This window comes from Vicia villosa, linkage group LG4 (genome assembly GCF_029867415.1).
Source record: "Vicia villosa cultivar HV-30 ecotype Madison, WI linkage group LG4, Vvil1.0, whole genome shotgun sequence".
Classification (NCBI taxonomy): domain Eukaryota; kingdom Viridiplantae; phylum Streptophyta; class Magnoliopsida; order Fabales; family Fabaceae; genus Vicia; species Vicia villosa.
Window position 1 is genome coordinate 176,601,966 of NC_081183.1, and position 19,766 is coordinate 176,621,731.

At 33.6% G+C, this 19,766-nt stretch overlaps 2 protein-coding genes across 2 annotated transcripts; both read left to right on the forward strand.

Moving 5' to 3' along the window:
- The first annotated feature begins 7,211 nt into the window (after nucleotides 1-7,211).
- LOC131600393 (ultraviolet-B receptor UVR8-like) lies at nucleotides 7,212-9,951 on the forward strand. Its single transcript, XM_058872558.1, has 5 exons — nucleotides 7,212-7,693; nucleotides 7,801-7,962; nucleotides 8,081-8,116; nucleotides 8,377-8,540; nucleotides 8,722-9,951. Exons 1-5 carry the CDS (start codon nucleotides 7,609-7,611, stop codon nucleotides 9,697-9,699), a joined length of 1,425 nt encoding a protein of 474 aa, XP_058728541.1. The 5' UTR covers nucleotides 7,212-7,608; the 3' UTR covers nucleotides 9,700-9,951.
- A 498-nt stretch (nucleotides 9,952-10,449) lies between these two features.
- Nucleotides 10,450-19,126, forward strand: LOC131596083 (nuclear pore complex protein NUP85-like). The gene is made up of 18 exons (XM_058868642.1): nucleotides 10,450-10,866; nucleotides 11,446-11,548; nucleotides 11,659-11,769; nucleotides 11,876-11,959; nucleotides 13,363-13,434; nucleotides 13,523-13,579; nucleotides 13,782-13,901; nucleotides 14,000-14,200; nucleotides 14,347-14,457; nucleotides 14,601-14,638; nucleotides 14,888-15,044; nucleotides 15,374-15,475; nucleotides 15,581-15,637; nucleotides 15,762-15,908; nucleotides 16,035-16,105; nucleotides 16,195-16,282; nucleotides 17,908-17,964; nucleotides 18,655-19,126. The coding sequence occupies exons 1-18, from the start codon at nucleotides 10,508-10,510 to the stop codon at nucleotides 18,847-18,849; spliced, it is 2,130 nt and encodes a 709-aa protein (XP_058724625.1). The 5' UTR covers nucleotides 10,450-10,507; the 3' UTR covers nucleotides 18,850-19,126.
- Nucleotides 19,127-19,766: the final 640 nt, after the last annotated feature.

Here is a 19,766-nt window from a genome sequence, read left to right on the forward strand (position 1 = left end):
CTTAATAATTTTCAAATGATATAAACTATTCCCTTCAAATTTTCAAAAATTGCAAATTGGTGTCTACTTTTCATATTTAAAATTTGGCCCAAAAATTTTAAAATTTATGAAAATGACCCCAAAAAATTAATAATGAATTATTTTAATACTCCATTCAAACAAAAGAATTTAAAAATGAATAAATTTTAATTGAATCATTTGAATTGTTTAGAATATTAGTGGATCTCGTGACCCTGGCATATGGTCTAGACGTACTAGGTTTGCACTTTAAGGTGCTTATGTGTCATTGAAGACACGTTACACATTCTAATTGAATGATTTTGGACATTGGAGATCCATTCGATGAAATTGACTTGACCATAATCTATGAATAAACAGTAATTCTATCGCTTTGAGAAACATTTTTCACTCTTCTCTCGACGAGACACTATTAATTTTTAGTCTCTAAACATTCCTAAACTATTTTGTTCTTCCCAAAGTTTTTTAGCCTCTCTAATTACTTATTACATTTAATTACCATTAAATTATCAATTAATAACTCTACAAGAAAAAAAATTGAATATGTGACAGTTTCTTTCGTATGTTACGGTTGTTCTAACCGTAGCAAATTGTAGGTTGCAACCACTTATCAAATGTTGTAAAATCTTCTGTCAAGAACCTCTTTGTGCGACCGTTTGTAAAACTGTCACTATAACACCATTATATATTGTGACGGTTCTAAAATGCCTTCAAAAAGATTATTCCAACAGTTGTAATCATCATCAATTTTATTTAACATTTTGTTTTGGAAGATTCATTGCAACTTCTTTTAATTGACTCAAATGTGAAGTTGTGACAGTCCAAACTGTCGCCATTTCTATTTTTTTAATCTTTTATTTTTGATTGGTAATTGTTTTAACTTTAATTAAGAGAAAAGAAGTGATGCACTGACAGTGTAAAATAATTTTACACTGTCAACCAATCACAACCATACATCTAATTACACTCCACTTTTATTTTTAAAAAACTTTTAATGACATGACATTTTGTTGATTTTTTATTGGTTGAATGTGTAAAATAACTTTACACTAACAATGTATAAATATTATTCTCTTTAAGTAATGTAATGTTTTTATTTTTCAATTTTTTTAAACCGTCAATTAAAATATTATTATTTTTAATACTTGTTTATTCAATTTTAAAAACTATTACATAACATTCTAATAAAACTTTTATCATTCAAAACGTTATCTATCTAAAATGATAGTTATGCTTAAACTTAAATAAAATTATCAATACTTACTAAAAAAGCAAAAATATATAACTATAAATGATGAAAAAGCATTAAAACATTAAAATCATGAAATGCAATGCATATGTCTGTCTTGAGTTTTTGAAAAACATTAAAACAGGAGATGTAAAAGCGTGATATTTGTAAAAACGTGATGTTTGTAAAAACGAAATATCAACTTAGCATTTTTGGTAAATCTTAAGGAGTCAGGATACCTTTTTGGTGACAGTATGCTTTCAAACTAACCATGCTTCAGTTAGGACTTTCAAGGATGATAAAGGGAAGGTTTAAAACACCATTTGTATCCATGGTTATCCATGGGCTCTTAATTGCTTAGCTCACTTTGTTTTCAAAATGTTTGAAATGTAATGTATGAATAGAAAAAGATTTGAAGAAGAACTTTATCTTGTAAATAAGCGTAGTCTTTTAGAATTTGATTTGAAAAAAGAGTGGGAAAAGAGTTTTGAATTTGAATTTGAAGAAGACCAAGCAATTAATAGCAACTACCCTTAAATTATAAAAAAAATGTTATTTTAGCTTTTCAGGGCTATCCATACCATAGGAGGGTAGGAAGTCCTTTTATTGTATGTTAAAGGGTTATCGAGAGTATCGTTCGCCATAAGACTGTCCCTACCATAAAGAGGGCAGGTAGTCTAAGGGAAGGATATAATAGTCATTTAGGCAACATGTAAAGACTCCTTAGTATTCGAAGGGACGATCATCATTTATCGAGGCAACGTCGAGGGACGAGATCATATTTATCGTAGGCAACTTGAAGGGACTATGATCTTTATATCGAGGGACTATGATGATTTTATCGAAGGCAACAGGCTAAGGAGTCCCTATGCTCGAAGGGACTTGACTATTCTGATCGAAAGACAACAGTAAGAGAGATTACCCTAAAGGTGGGTGTGTGTAACAATCACGTGTTAGATTCAGATATTTATCTTGAATTAGTGAGCTACTTTTAATTACTTATCTTGCACTCCCTATTTACTAACCACAACAGAAAAGTAAAACAGTTTAATAGTCCTACGCTATTACAATAAACACCTGTTGATGCGGGAAAATTAAAGGCAGAAAAATAAACCTAATTACTACTACAATAAAACCCTTGAAGGGTAACAGAAAATAAAAGGCAGAAAGAAAGGTAGAAAACTCTTTGTACATAATAATAGCAAGCAATAATAATGCGAATAATTCAAATGAAATAGATAATCAAAATTAAAGGCACAAATTAAAATAAAGGCAAACATTGAAATAAAGGCAAACATTAAAATAAAGGCAAAATTTGAAAATAAAGGCAAACATTAAAATAAAGACAAGAATTGAAATAAAGGCAAACATTAAAATAAAGGCAAAAATCAAATAAATAATTAAAGACATGCGACATACACTGAAGTGAGAGATGAGAAGAGAATTCGCGAACAAAAATGCAGTTTAGGAAAATCAGGGTTAAAAAACCTTATGGCTAAAAAGAGGGTAAAAACCTAAACCTACAGTTTGATCCACAGTTTGATAGACAACTCTTACATTACTGATAGTCACATGGTTTTGATTAAAGGCTAAACAAAAAACCTAAAATTAATCCTAAGTTGTTTAAATAAAATTATTCTAAAAATTATTTAACCTAAACTTAATTATCAAAATAACCTAATTATTAAACTAACCTAATTAAATTAATTAAATAATCAACTAATTAATTCTGAATAAATTATTTAGTTAGAAAACTCTAATATTAAATCTTAAATTACATTAATTAAACTAAAATAATAATTAAATACTAATTCTAATTTTATTAAAAATTAAATTAAATTAATTCTAACTCAAAGTTTTATTTTTAAAAGAAAAAATATTTATAAATAATTGGGTTTTAAAAGAAACAAAAAAGCAAGGAATAAACAAGTTTTATAAAAATAAATAATAATAAAACATGGGCGCTGGATCTGGTGTTGCTCTTCGCTGGGGGTCTACGGTGGGGAATCTTCCCTGGGACGTAGGATCTCGAGCTTAAGAAGATCCAATAGCTCTGGCGTGAAGGTCCATCATGGGTGTTCACTGGCTGGCTACACTGGATCAGAGAGTTAAACAATTGATAAAAATGTTACAAGCTGCCTGGGTCGAACCTAGGACTTGGGGGTGTCCAACATAACCTCACTGCCATCCAGCTGCGCGCGCCATATTGTATAGGATATACCTTGAATAAGATAAATATGCAACAAAGGGATTAATGAAAAATTCAAACCAGCGGTCAAAGTAGGGCCCAGGTGGTGCTGACTAGCGAATCAGAGGCGGAGAGAGAGAGCCCTTGTTGACCAGTCATTGATGCCATTCCATGTATGACTTTCTTCTCCATCCTAGCCCTGCATTAGCTACGAAACATCTTTGGTTCCGCTACAAACCTGCGCATCGAGACCCACACACGTAGCTACAGAAAAAGCCACAAAAATCCGGAAATTAACCACGAAATAATTAGTAGCAAAAACCTGCGATTTTCAAAAATAAAAATAACGATGAATGAACGATAACCAAGGGCATGAATCGATTGAAAAAGTCCTTTTGAGCATGATGGTGGTGTTCGTTTGGCCTGGGAACACCTATAAGCATGAAAACAAAAACAAGGAGCTTGCATACCCTAACAATGGCATCTCTTATTAGGGACGTCAAAACTCCGTATCAATGGTTCAATCTTCTTCTAAATGGTGTCAGGAACTTATTCATACCGTTAGTTTACATTGAAACTCAATAAAACATAAATTATGGAAAATTAAAGTTATGTGCAAATATGTGAGATGGTGCGTGGACGTTTGAGGGGCTATGGCCATCATAATTTGCTTCAAACTCGCTCTAAATCATCTGAGGAAACGAATGGAAAGGTTGTTGGCCTTCGAAAATGGTTGCACCAAGGAATAAGGATTTCTCACTTTCTTTTAATTTTTTGTAGTTTTGGAACCCTAGTTCTTGCTCTCCTCCTCCCCTAATTTCGTCCTCTTGTCATCTAGTAGGTTTGTGTATTTATATATGAGTGGATTAGGGCAACAAACTCAGACCAAATCCCTTTCAATCAATGATTGGAAAATTGATTGAAATATGTTATGAAAACCTTCCAATTTTGTCTCAATCTTAATCTTCCCTCATTAATCTCACTTAGCACGAATTTGTATCAAATATTCAGCCCTTGGATGATTGGGAATGATTGGAAATCAAAGCCAAATCAAATCTTTTGTATTTCCTCTAATTATTTTGATTTTTAAACTATCTTTTAATGAATAAAAATTCAATAAAAATATAATAAAAATCAAATAATCGTGGCTTTGGTCATGGAGCTTCTACATGACTTTAGAAACAAGATTGGATCATAAAAACTTGGTCCCATTTGCAAAAAATTCATTTTGAAACTTATTTGCTTCACATTCTTCACCCAAAATTGTCCAACTTTGACAGGGCATGTCTCACTCAATTTTAAAGATATGAGAGTGTTCTAGAACTTTTTGGAAAGCCCAAAATGTCCTCTACAAGCCACATTGGAAGCTTTTTTGCATTTGAGGATTTTATCTTAAAGATATGGCTCTTGATTAAAAATTGCTTTTTGCGAGCTTCTAGAAGGACCTGTAATGTATTGGGTCACATATCTCAAATCAAGCATTTTTAGCCTTGTCTTGTGAGAGATAAATTTGTAGATAATTCAATTTCCTTAAAAATGAGCTTTGGATGGGAAATTTCTGATATTCCATGTGAAAGTTATGGCTGGTCAAAGTTGGGTTGACTTTTAGGTCAAAACACCCTAATTTAAAAACTTTGAGTTATGTTGATTTCTGAACTTTCCTTGATGAATCATGATCAATCCTTGATCAAATGATGAATGATACTTCACAATGAGGACGTTGATCAAAAATCAGGAATTTTGACTGTACTTTGGCCACAGTTGACTTTTAGGTCAACCTAGTCGACTGTTGACCATTTGAGCTGTTGATTGAGCAATCTTAGGATTCAGAGCTTGAAACTTGAGGTGAGGATTCTTTGAATCATATGAGAGGCCACATAGTCCATTTGAGGCATCAAAAGTTGATCTTACTTTAAAAAGATCAAAACCCTAGTTTGAGAGTTGTTGTTTAGGAGAGTGCGCATTCAGTCAAGTCTCGAGCCTTTGATATTCAAATGAGCTTGAGTATAAAAATGTGATGGGCAAATTTTGGGGTATGACATAGGTTAACTTGCTCTTTAAGCCAAAAGCCCAAAACTATAAAAGTCCAATCCATTTTGGAACTAAATCAAATATAATCAAAAACCACTTTTTCTAATCAATAAAAAATTCAAACTAACTCGCTTTTTCAATCAACTCCACTTTGTTAGAACTTAGACAAAGTATTTAGGTGAATCAATGGAGGAAAAAAATAGTAACTACAGAAGATGTGAGAAAATAAGAGAGAGAGAGAGAGAGAGATGAGGTTGACATTAACGATAAATGTTTTAATTGAAAGATATTTATACAGGCTATCTAAAACAAGTAGAATACAAAACAACTTTAAAAAAAGCTAAACAACTCAAACTCGGGCTCGTAACCGGTTAACGCAAATGTTGTTACCGGTTACGCCTACTCAAACAGAAATTTAGAAGTTGAAAACACCTGCTGTACCAGTTATGCTATTTCTTGTAACCGGTTACGGCCTCGATAAAACCAATTTCTAGCTTCTAAAAGTGCTTATTTGATAAGCTGTTCACACCAATTTGCATCCAGAAGCTTATACAATGCGTTTGAATTATTATGCCCATCCAATCCACTTTACATATTTTTAAGACCATTTATGTAGAGGTGGCAAAACGGGCCCGACCCGCGGAGAAAAGCCCGTTTTGCAGGACGGGGCAAAGTTTTAGGCCCGCTCCCTTTAATGTGCCCACCCGCCCCCCCTGTTTTTTTGCGGGCTTTTGTAGTCATAAGGTTTTTTATATAATTTTACTATTTTTAGGCCTAAAATGTTCCATGCCCGCGGACTTTCACTGTCCGCAAGGGCGGGGTGGAGTAAGGTTTTAGACCTGCACTCTCAAATATGTCCGCCCCCGTCTCATTTTTTCACGGGCTTTTGCGGGACGGGCGTAAATTGTTGCCACCCTTACATTTATGTTTATCTACATTAAAATATTGATTAATAATCTCAAGACATTTCTTAAGAAATCAAAATGCAGTTCCCTTCAAACCAGTGTAATATTGATTTGATTAATTTTCCCGTTTGTTATATTGGTGGTAATCTAGTCTCAATCATTGGATGAATTTTAATTCAAGACGATGCATTACAAAAACAACAGATTTAAAAAATAGAGACGTAAAATGTAGTTCTTTGAAAAAATCAATTTAGAATACGTAGGCAGCCAGCAACATTATAATTTTAGGGTCTTATCTAAATCATATTTCCAGAACATTAGGCTAATGTAGGAAATATTTCACATCAACACATCATTATAGCATCTCATTCATTTAAAAGCTCTAAATTTAAAATTTCTATGACGTTCCTTTCCCATAATTACATCAAAGAACTCACCAATATATTTGTTGAATTACATTTTGTAATTACCTACCAAAACAAATGGTTCTTAATTTGATAATTGTACGTAAAATAGTCTTTGATAAAAGAAGTTAGTTGTTCAACCATATACATCTGAATAATACTATGACCATATTGGAGATGGAGACAGAAGAGTGATAGTCAGCAATCATAATAGACATCAAACATTATACTAGAGTCTTGTGACAACAGGTGTTTTGATTGAAAACGAAACTTAATTAAAAATATAAGCTGTCAATTGCTTTCAAGATATGTACATAACCGATATTTTCCATGTTACATTATTTTTATCGTTCCATTTTTATATTTATAGTGGATGAACTCACACTTGAGAGATTGTTGAAAAATAAGTGTGAGTTGTGTAAGTCTCACATTGCTTATAAATTAAAGAGGTGGTTGAATATTTTATAAGTGAGAGGACCATTATACCTATTACTAACACGGATTCTTTTGAAAAATGAATTAAAATTGCAATGTGGCATCTATAATTTTCAAACAAGGCACAGGTGGATGTTATTAAATTTCTTGTATATTATCCATTGTATTACAATAATACAGCGCAAAGGGAATAACTGAAGTTGACCAACATGCCAAATTAAGAGAGAATGAAACTTTTTAAATAGAAAATGGCATGGTATTGGTCAAGTAGTGGATATTTTGCATGAAGTTGTATATGTTCAAATCTTAGCTATTCTTAGTTCTTTACCATTCTACAAAATCCTATAGAACAACTGGTTTATCTCCTTTATCCATTTTTTCGTTTCAACCTCAACGATAATGGAAGATGTGACCAGCTCCGGCAACTCACCTTTTACAGTATCTGCCATCGCTGCAGGGGAAGCACATACTCTCCTTCTCACTGGTAACTAACCAGCTTTCGATTTTGGTGATGGCTCTTAGTTTCCTTCTTCGTGCCACTCTATTTTAACCAGCTTTCTATCATGTGTGTGTGTGTGTTTATGAGTGTAGAGGATGGGCGTGTATATTCATGGGGAAGAGGAACATTTGGAAGACTCGGTTTGGGTTCAGAACAAGACCAACTATTTCCAGCTCAAATCGCGTTTGAATCAAAAAACTCGGTTAGAATAGTTGGAATTGCTGCTGGTGCATATCATAGTCTAGCTCTTGCAGGTTCCATACAATTTTCTCTTATATCATAAATATGAATTTTAAGTAGTTAAGTTTTCTAATTGAAATTTGAAGATTCCTCATAATCTAATTGTTTATAGTACTATTTTTGTGTTAACAGATGATGGATCTGTTTGGTGCTGGGGTTACAATTTATGTATCCTTAATTAGTATGCTTAAATCTCTAGGTTGAGTCCTATTACAAAAATGTCTTGTTCTTAGTTTTTAAAAGTTTTCTCATCTAGCTCAACTGACAGAAGTCGATATTGTTAGGTTGGACGTTATCACCAGATTTCAAACCCTGGTACTCACGGTTGTGTGTGAGTTTTTAATGATTATTTATCACTTAGTTAACTAACAAAAAAAAGTTTTCTCAACTATGTGTTTTGTTTATCTACTTCCTTGACTATTGTATGGATGGTCAACTTGGTATCATCAATGAAGAGGATTCCCACAATCCAAAATACACAGATGGATATTATTCTGTTGTTCCTTGCTTGTTGAACAAGTTTCTTGAGTTGCATCCCCCAGATTCTTCAACCTTAGTGTTAGAAGAAGCAGAAGCGAAACCACCACTAAAGGTATACTATACTATACTATACTATATATACTATGTTTAAAGCAAATTTTGTTTTTGTTTAGTGTTTAGGTTAGTGTACGACAACATGATATCAATTTAGATCGAACGATCGAGATATGTAACTGCGCAACATTATGTATCTGACTAATGTGTTCTCATCTTTTCACTCCTCTCCGCGCTAGATAATTTCGGTCAAAGCAGGAGGAATGATGTCACTTTCTATTGACAATCTTGGAGCTCTATGGATGTGGGGAAACTGTCCTAATCAAAGCAAAGATGGTATATTCTCAATAGTAAGCAATTTCACTCCAACGCCGGTTTGGGATTTCCATGGTCACATAGTAGTAAAAGTTGCATGTGGAAATGAACACATTATAGCACTGGTTAGTGTTGGAGAATCATACAATGATGAACAAGATGATCTCATTTGTTACTCTTGGGGTAACAACAACCATGGTCAGTTAGGTTTGGGTGATGAAGAGAATAGACCAAATCCAGAAATGGTAAAAACATTTGATCAGAATTCTCATTGGTCAATTTATGAAATAGCATGTGGTGCTTTTCACACTGCTTTGTTAACTCGTAGGAAAAAAAAGCCGAATGACGCGTTAGAATTAGAAAGTGTGTGTTGGACATTTGGTCTTGGTGATAATGGACAACTTGGTCATGGAACAATACAAAGTACATCAATTCCTGAACCTGTTCAAGAATTGCCACAATTTGTGAACCTTGTTTCTGTTGACTGTGGTTTGTTTCATACTTGTGTTGTTTCGTCTGACGGGGATGTTTGGTCGTGGGGAATGGAGAAGGGGCTTGGACTATATCCGGATGCGCGAGTTGTTGGTGAATATTCAAGTGACGCTCTTTCCCCGCTTGCTGTAAGAAATCCTTGTGAGGACACATTTTTAGAACCGGTTCAAGTCGCCTGTGGCGCGGCTCATACTGTTATTGTTGCACGAGAGGGTTATAAGGTTTGGTCTTTGGGAAGAGGAAGAAGTGGAGTTCTTGGAAATGGTAAGGTAATGGATTGTTACACTTCTACCTTAGTGCTATGGCCTCCATTGGTGGAAGATTTTAGTTTCAAATTAGAGGAACCGTCGAGTTCGCGTGAGCAAGAAAAGGGAAAGAAAAAGACTGAAGGAGTAACAGAAAACATATGAGCAATTAATTACATGTCAATAGTGTATATAAAAGTGAAGATTGCACCATTGTTATCAAAGTATTGCACATACAAGACAAAAAACTGATGGCCTGATTATTTGTTGTATCTAGTTTCTATTGGGTGATTGAGTCATGCACAAAAATTGAATACAAATTGTTCACAAATATTATGTAAATTCTGGTTTGATATATTATGCTGCTGTGTTGATCCTTTTGTTGCATAATCACTTGCTCCTTTATTTGTTTAACAATTGTTTAATGGCTAGTATCTTTTAGAGATTGTTTAACTAAGACAATATCTTTTACAAGATACAAGAATTCTCTTCTCTCAACCAATTTTTTTAACATACCTTAAAAAGACCGGATCGTCATACTTTAAATTTTTAAACCTAACACAAGACATAGATATCTGAATATTGTTGGATATCAAACAACAGTCTCTCGAGTTAAACAATATTCAATATAATTTTATAAAAATTAAAGTAAATACTAAATTTATGAAAATTTAATTTGTATATTTACAATATAAAATATTTTTTTATATACATGTATTAGTCAAATTATGTCATCTAAACATTAATAAAAATCTTGAACAATTTTTTTAATGAAAATATGTTAAGAGTGTAAAAATAATACAATGATCTAAGTTAATTGGAGGTACTTGTAATAAGAATATTAATAAATTTTAAATTTATATAAAAATCATCGTGTTCTTTTTTTTTTTTGCTGATTTCATATTAAAGGAAATTTATTCAAAAGTTATTTCTCTAAAACCCCAAAACCCTAAAACACACTCCTAATTCAAAAATGTCCCCCAACTCTACCGGCAACGGAGCTCTGGTCCCGTTTTCCGGCGAGACCAACGACTCGCTCGCTGTGTACACTCTCCACCACGGTCTCTCCTGTCCAATTTCTCGCGTTGCCATCTCCTGGTCCCGCGGAAACTCCCTCCGTGTTTCTCTTTTCGCGGAACCTTCTGGAAGCCCCGATGCCGGAGATGGTGCCAAGGTCGTCGAAGTTAAGCTCGGCGGTGGAGATCCGGAAATTGATGATGCCGACTGGCGCCGAATTGCATACGGCTCTGTTGCCCCCTTTGCACTGCTTCAAAGTCGCCGGAGCTCAATTTCTGCATTGTCGAAGTCTCCTTCAGCATATCATTCGGATTGGTAATTGACCTCTGTAAGATTTGTATTATAGTTTTTGAAAATCTTATGGTGAATGTTGATTTGTTTTTTGTAAGCTCTGAAGCACCGACACCTCTGAAATCGGACACCTACACAGACACTTGTGAGTCATTACGTTTAATTTATTCATTTTCACAAATTATTACTGGTTCCGTTAGTGCTTCATAGCTTGTAAGCATTTCAATTTTAATATGCTGTTATTTTCGCTGGATTCACCTGCTAATTTGATTTTGGTTATTTTTATTACTAAGGTTTGATAATTAAAGGTATGATAATATCTCTTTGAATTCTGTTATGTTTTTGTCGCTGGCATTTTCATGCTTCCCTGTAAGGGAATCTAATACCGAAACTGAATGTTGAAGTTCTGTCTTGACCTTTGATTTTTAGTTTTTATAATTCATCTAAATTTGGCTTTAGCTTCACTTCAGTTCATAGGGTGCCTCCTGAAATAATTGCATTTACAAACTGACTCGATTTTTTTTTGTTTTAAGTTACGCGGTTTTTGTGGTTTCATGTAAATGCGTTTCTTAACAATAGGTTTCTATTTATTTTACAAATCAGGTGGGAGCATGTCCTTCAGTATAGTAAGGATATAACATCACTTCTCACAGAACCAAAGTTGGCCCTTAATCCAATAATTGAAGATCCGAATGAAATTGTTCAGGTACTATTTCTCAATTCTCTTGTTGACTGTGTGGAGTTGCGTTGAAACCTTCTTTGCGGGACATAATAGTAGAAAGAAGTTAGTCACTTACTTTTTAACACCTGCTGTAGAATATTGAGGAGCCAACGTGTTTGAAAGCTGCCTGGGAGTTGATGGAAATATTTTATGTGGACAAGCAATCTCAAGCATGGCTGCCTGAAAGGCTTGTTGATTGGTTAGCTGTAATAATCTCTTTTTATTTGTTTTTTCATAGGTTTTGTAGATGGTTGCATATTATTTTAACTGTTCACATTTGCTTATTTTAAGTGTATGGTGGCATTATGACAGGACTATGATAGCCTCTTTACCAGTACACAGGAAACAATTCATGGCAAGCTTGTGGATTTTCAGAATGATCTTGTCAACATACAGGTTTGGCCACATGTGCATGCGATTGATGATTATGAATACTCATGAATATACAATGATCAATACCCATTATCATTATCAGACTTTTAGGAATTGTAGATGTTGGGTGTATTTGAGTTTACATTAAGGATTCTTGCAGCATATGTAACGGATGGTGTCGTAGCATATGGTAGCTATTATAAAAATATAATATATATAAACAGAAATGTGCCTCAAAAATGCAGAAATTAATAAAAGAAACGGAAAAAACCAACAACATATGTTAGAGAACATCATATTTTTGGCAATGGGATAGTACTGCACATGCATCCAATTTGTGGCATTTCAGCATCAAACAGAACCACCAATTTTCCAAATGTCCATCTTGACCAAAGCGAGAGAAAGGGTAAGAATGGATACCTAGCCTCCCGCAACTATTTTTAGATGAAATTTCCCCTCTAACGTTGAATGAAACACAACCAAGAAAATAAAAAGGGGAATGAAAAAGGGGATGCGGGAAATTTTATGTACAAACCTTAAAAATTGTGGAAACAATGTGAAAACAACTAAAATCCTAAACTAATTGTAGTGAGTCCCCACAATCGTAAAGTAGGGATAGGAAGCCTTGAATCATGAATCCTAAACTTAAACAGAGGGTTCTTAGCTTCATTAGGTTATATTTCCGGGCTGCACCAGCACGTGCCCCTCCCTTAATTTTTTTTATAGTTTCATTGTTTCTTATAATATATCTTTGAAAATTGAGATGTCACAATTGTTCATTAACAAATATATATGATGTTTTGTCAAGGTTTTTCTTGTTTTTCTTTACTTTTCAGTTTTATAATTTTTGAGAAGTTATTCTATCATATTTTGCTTTGGTAACTAGCTGTTACATGGGATCTATAAACTGTGGTTTTCCTTACATAGATATTTAGTAAATACGAAGCTTACTTCAAAACTGTAATGGGCAATTCTGAATATTAAATTTTATTTTTAAATTCATTGATATGATGGTCATGGAGCTAAAATCTATAATTTTCTTAAAAAGCTTAGTCCCATTCAAACCTAAATGCAACTACCATCCCAAATACTCTATTGTCTGTTTAACCCCCACATTACTACTGCTATTGGCTATTGCCACAACACACTGGCGTCTTTATTCTAGCCATAAATTCCTAGAAACGTATGGTATTAGTGAACACTTTAAGGAGGAAGCACACAATATATGCCCAATATTTACTAGGAGTATTCTGTTCTACAGCCTTCAAGTTATATGCAAACAAGCAACTGTCACAAAAGTAGTCTACAAATGTATGTAGAGCATTGCTTATTACATCGTTCTTTTTGACATGTTACTAATGTGTATAATAGTTATGCTTGATTAATTTCTCCAAGGTTTATAAACATAGGAAGTTTTATCCATGCAGGTGGTTGAAGATGATCCTAGATATTGGGAAGTGATGTCATCTGCATTGTCAGTTGGTTGGTTAGATATAGTGGTCAGTAAAGCATCCCACATTTTTAACTGCAGCATCTTATGTTCCATTGTAAATGAATAATTTCATTTAAGTTGGCTTTCAATTGCAGGTGAAAATGCTGCGGTTACACGGGTCTTACCAATTAGATCAGCTCAGCTACCGTGAGGTTGGTATAAAAATTATGAAAGTTTTATTTCACGATGCAATGAATTCACACATAATGACAGAGATGTTGATGTTGTTGTTATAATCAGCATTCTTAATTGTTGTTGTTCTTGCTGCTACTGCTACTATTATATTTATTTATTTATTTATTTATTTATTTATATTTTTCTCGTCTTATTTTCTGTCCTCTTTTTGTTGTACAGTTAGAAAATGGACTGGTGGAGGCAGTTGCTGTTCTTATTTCCAAAATGCCCCGATTACGTCATGAATCAGCTGCTGGAAATTTAGGAGATTGTTTTAAATCCAAACCCGACTTTATCAAAGTATATCCAAATCCCGCAATACTTTAACATGCATTTACATCTGTTCAACACATTTACTCTCCTGTTATAAGATGGTGGTGTGTATTTCTATTTTATAGGCCTGGGAAAAGTGGAGGTCACAAATTACTAAACTAGACTGCAGTCCATTCTGGATTCAGTGTGATAATCAACAAACTCGTGAGGGCTTAAGAAACTTGCTACAAGTTATGCTGGGTAATAGTGAGAGTCTCTGCACAGCTTCATGTTACTGGATTGAGTTGTATGTTTCTCATTTTCTATACATCAGGCCATTTACGACCGTAAGTTTTATTTATTATTTTGCAATCATAACTTAAAAAATGTTCTTTACATATATAATATATTGTTTTTTAAATAATCTTCTTCATATATCTTTGTTAATTAATGGAATCTCTAAATAATTTCGGTGCCCCCCTTTTCTAAACAGGGAATAGAAAGCATGTATAATTTGGCCCAGAAATGCATCCAATTGAAACCACCGACTGGTACCCATAGGTTGACTGGACTTATGATTGGAATTCTTGCAGAAAATACAGAGGTAATAATTAAAATTTATTTTTCATGCTTCATTGTTTTTTCTTTTCAAGTATTTTGGTCTTGCTTCTGCTTGTTTTTTACGATTTTGTATCCAACCCTCACTTTCCCATTTTAAACTTGAATGACAATGTTGAAATGTCTTAGGTTGTTTTAGCAGAAATTTCCAGAGAATTTGGTCCTTGGTGAGTTGTTTCTCTTCTCTTGTTAATTTATTTTTGATTGTTATTATTATGTGCATGTTTGGACTAGATTATTCTGCTCTCAAGAAGCTTACATTCAAAATATACAAACTTCAAAATTTAGTTTTCAACTGAAAATCTTAATTTTGGAGTAAAAGGACCAGTACTGATCATCCGCTGTACTACTCCCTGCTTTAATTGGGTTTGATAAAAATGTGACTTTTATTTATGTCATTTGTGTCAACAAAATAGGATGGTCGCACACGCCGTGGAATTGTTAACTGCAGGGAGTGAGCAAGCAGAGATTCTTCTACATGACGAGCGTTATAACTTGGGGGGAATCAGCATGATGGAACTACATCGGCTTGCATATGCTCAAGTTCTATCATCACATGCATTGACCTGGCAAGTAAGTGCAAGATAATCAAGCCAAAAACATCCTATTAATTTGATCTTGAATGAACTATATTTATTATTGATGAACACCAAAACTTACTGTTGCACATACATGTCTTGGATTTTTACACGAGGTTGATAAATCTGAAAACTTGAAAAAGTAAGGATGAAATTGATGTTACATAGATATGATTAAGAAACTCCAGGAAACCTAAACAATCAAGGCCACGTGAAACATTTTTTATTTTATTTTTTATAATGATGATTGCAGTTTTATCAATTCATAACAACAATATTTTATACAAGTAATCTAATTTGGTGCTCATGTTCACATATCTGCAGATAGCTCCAATATATTTAACATCATGCATGAAGCAAGGAATGGGCTTGCTAGAGAATTTATTGTACAGACAATCTGTTCAACATAACAACTTGTTGCTTAAGGTTATTGTTGCATCTTAATTTTTTCATTTTCAATTCAAAAGTCTGATCCTTATTAATTTTTTAATATGCTTGTGAGTGACAGAAAAATTATTCTGATTCATGCAGAACATTGAGATATGCCGTTTGTACGGGCTTGATCATATCAGTTCAAATATCATGAAGGTAGCATGCATTCTTGATTTGGTTAACTGTTGCAAATACTATGGGTAAAAAGTTTGGAGATTAAAAATCTTCATCTTTTCGTAATGTGGTTCAGCACAATTAAATATGCATGTTTAATATATAGGTTGCTGGAGTCTATCACTGGAAGCATGGTCGTAAAGGTGCTGGAGTATATTGGCTTCAACAATCCCAAGATACAAACTGTCTTAATAGGATTGCGCAACAGTTATTTGATTCAGTTGGAAAGTCAATCTCTGATGAAAGCTTCAAAGTACTTCTTATACTCCTACATTAAAACTCCTGTGCAAATTATTTTACTATCTATTTGTTCATCTGTGGATATGAATTTCGTTTATAATTATTTCATTCTCTCATTTTACAATCCAATTTTTTACAGCAATGGGAAGGCATAATTGAATTATTGGGTTCTGAATCTAAGCCTGCTGGGGGTCTTGAATTTTTACACAAGTACGAACATCCTATTGTGACATATTTATCTTGTTTTCACACCTTTATCTAATTATTTTGCTCTAACATTTGTTAAATATTACATTCAGATATAGGGATTTCAAAAAATCCCTTCAGATGGTATTTAGTGGAAAATCAGCTGATGCTGCTCGACAAGCTGTAGGCTCCCTCATACTGGTATTAACTTATATTCACACTTCTACAGTTATGTTGTCCCCAATAGAGTAGTGTGCTGATTGTACAAACCAGTCATGTTACTTGCTTGGGTTCCTTCTATACTGAATTCAATAAAACAATAAATCATGAACGGAACAAGTACAGCCAAAGACACAATCAGTGCCAACAATCTGTTTTCTTTCCGCTGTTCAATTTTGGAGTGCATGTGGACAACTAAATTGGTGTATAATTGCTTGAAGAGTCATGAACGAATTAAAACAATATGAAAGATATTCTTTAGCTCTGTCATTGTGCAAAATGTATGCTATTCTTCCAAATTGAGTTTGGATTTCTGGGCAGAACTTTTGAAAGATATTGGATAAGTTAAAATGATTTTGCATCAAAAATATCTAAACTACATTGATAGAATCATATAAATTGTAAGTAAGGGTATCATGATACTTATTAGTTATACTCTAAATTTGAAAGAATATGTTTGTGACCCCAAACATTAGAATGAATGGCTTCAAAAAGAGACAGCTTGGTTATTAATACGACTAGGAAAAGAGACTCTAACATGTTTCCAAAGCTGGCCTGACTAACATTCTGAAGAGTAGACTCCAACTTTGATAGATGATGTATCATTTTCTTCAATGTATGTAAGCTCGGATGATCTAGATTATGATGTTGTAGAGCAGGAAACTTGGTAGCATTATAGAATGTCTTTATAATGCACTAAGGAATGAGATTCACAAGACCGGGTGGAAGTAAATTGCTGAATATATTAGTGCCTGTATGATTTAGATATGGGGCTCCAAGGTTTCAGAAGAAGTGAAGGTTAGGGCACACTTTAATGTGTGAGACCGACAGTTTGCTTACAGAATTTAGATTTTAGGGGCAACGGTTACCATTTGAACAGAATTCAATAGTAGTAGGAAAGTGGTGAAGCTTGGTCATTACCAGTGGCTTGTAGCTTGAATTCATATCATAGAGTGAAACAGGGGGAATTTTGGACTGCAATAACTTAGAGAAAAGAGAGACATTGCCAAATAGGTGACCAGATGCACCAAAATCCAAAAATTCAGTATCTCTACAAGAGTAGAATGAGAAATTGAGAAAGGCAAACTAGATAGTTACCTGTATGGTCGGTCGACAATGACTGAAGGACATTCGATGGTCTGAGAGATTGAGACAACTGGCGACATCACCTTTAACAATCTATGATGAAAAAAAACCGTGTCAACAATCTTGATCGCGGCTGATCGAAAACTAGGGGTCCTCAACCTGAAGGCTCTCTTAGTCTAAGTTGAATACGGCAAGTGAATAATTTGTGTTTTGTTTCATGAATTGTTTGTACAATATTTATATTCAAGGTTAACATAATCATTCACTAAAATTTAGAGATTAAGTCAAGCTAACTATACATCAAATCAATTTCTTGTCTAATCTGAATAGAAACTTAACAGAGGCAAAGATGCCGTGTTAGCTGCCACAGCGGACTTGATTTTTGGAGCGACAATTGTGATCCAAAAAGATTGACAAGCATTTTAGTTTTTTTGGTGTTACTAGGTCTTCTATTATTCAATTATCCAGTTGATAATGAGTGTTCTGTTTTAAAGTGTGATACATATCTTTTCATTCCGCAGCTTATGAAAAATCCATCAACCCCTCAGCGCTTTTGGCTAACCCTTCTTTATGACTCGGTGAGTGGTTTTTATTTGTCTATCTTTTCTTATATAATGTTCATTGTTCTGTATAATCATATTGCTACATGTTAATGGGATCATCTTAATATCCCTTTCATAATTGTTTTTGTTTTTCTTGCTCGACCAAAACCCTGTGTTTTTATACTGACTTGAAATACCAGGAAATTTATATTTTTCAATGATAAAGGTGTTGATTAATGTATACTTCCATACACTAAATGAACAGACCTCAAAAAATCCCTGAGATTCTTGTTTGAATGGGATTTCATTCGTGAAATATATATTCTTTCTTTATAAAGTAACTTACCAAACCATATATGGAAAGTAGAAAAAAATTATGATCACATCAGTTACAATCAACACATGTTATCTTAATGCATGTGCATGTTTGTTTGCCTCTCAAATCATGGTAGATCCTGTTATCATTTGATTTTTTTTCAATATTATTTGTGATCACACACCAATGCATTTTACATGTGTTTTCTCACTCAATTACAATCAACACATGTTTTGTTAATGCATGTTTGTTTGCCTCTCATATCATTGTAGATCCTGTTATCTTTTGAATTTTTTTCTCTCCATATTATTTATGATCAGTCACCAATGTATTTTACATGTTTAACGCGAGCTGTGATTTCTCACTCAAAATTACATGATTTCCTTGTTTGTTTCCTTTGGGAGGAGCAGTTGAAGTTGCTAAATTGGAAAGATAGTCCTCTTCTCAGCGTGTCTGAGACCCATCTTCTATTGAACAAACTTCAAGAGTTATCTTTAGCGCGGCAGCGCCCACAATTCTCGGAGCCTAGTTTACCCCCTCAAGCACTGAGTTCTATTAGGCTGGCTCTAGCCACAAATCTTGGCCGTGCCATACTTGATGAATAGGCTTACCATATACATATCTTAAGGGATGGATGAATAGCAATGTCATTCAACAGCATGTGTTGGCTTTCATAACACAGGTCGAAGGGGATGCTTGTAAATTGCTAGCTTTAATGGTTATTACCTGTTGTAATTTTTTCATGGACAGGCGGACAGTTTTCTCGGTTTGCCGATGTTGGGCTTTACTTAGTTTTATTTATCTTTTGAGGAATGGCAATCATGTATCAGCTAGATTTAAACCGGCTCTAATTTTGTATCTAATTTTGTATCTTCATTTTAAGAGTTAAAACTCAGAATAGCACTAGTTTAAACCATATTTACTCTTACTTAATTGGGGTTAATAGGAAAATTTGTCGCTCAGATTAATTGGCAAATAACACATTTACTACAAATCAAGTACAGATAAACCTTCTGTCAAAAATAAAAAGTACAGATAAACTATTGAGTAAAAAAGTTCAGACAAACCTTGACTCAATATAAGAAATGAGTTTTGAAAAGAAAGTCTTTTATATAAATTTATAAGTCCTGTAACTAAAAAGTAATAAGGTAGCAAACAATTAAACAATTGTGTTGGTATGTTTTTGTTCAGAATATACTGAGTTCTCTTGTCAACAACATTCAAGATAATTGTCAAAATATAATTGATATCTTATAATTGGTAGAATGCTGACTTATCCCAATTTGTTTTTGTTTTAGACTAAAATTATTACTTTTAAAAAAACTAACAAGAATTCATAATATTTGTGATATAAGACAATTTGTACTTCATTCTTAAAAGAATTTCAAATGTTCTAAACAGAAATACTACTTTATGGAGATATGATCCGGCGATGTCATGAAAAGTCTAAAAATCACTGCTTACACTTTCTTGAGGATGCAGTGCCATGTAGGCAGCCATGCCTCCATTATAAGACATACCC

What these genes read in the sequence shown, in the direction of transcription:
- LOC131600393 (XM_058872558.1), top strand. Translation starts at nt 7,609, where the DNA reads ATGGAAGATGTGACCAGCTCCGGCAACTCACCTTTTACAGTATCTGCC. An exon ending in TCATAGTCTAGCTCTTGCAG is followed by an intron (nt 7,963 to 8,080) that starts GTTCCATACAAT and finishes TTGTGTTAACAG; the next exon opens with ATGATGGATCTGTTTGGTGC. An exon ending in GTGCTGGGGTTACAATTTAT is followed by an intron (nt 8,117 to 8,376) that starts GTATCCTTAATT and finishes ACTATTGTATGG; the next exon opens with ATGGTCAACTTGGTATCATC.
- LOC131596083 (XM_058868642.1), top strand. Translation starts at nt 10,508, where the DNA reads ATGTCCCCCAACTCTACCGGCAACGGAGCTCTGGTCCCGTTTTCCGGC. An exon ending in ATGATCTTGTCAACATACAG is followed by an intron (nt 11,960 to 13,362) that starts GTTTGGCCACAT and finishes TTATCCATGCAG; the next exon opens with GTGGTTGAAGATGATCCTAG. An exon ending in TCCAGAGAATTTGGTCCTTG is followed by an intron (nt 14,639 to 14,887) that starts GTGAGTTGTTTC and finishes TCAACAAAATAG; the next exon opens with GATGGTCGCACACGCCGTGG.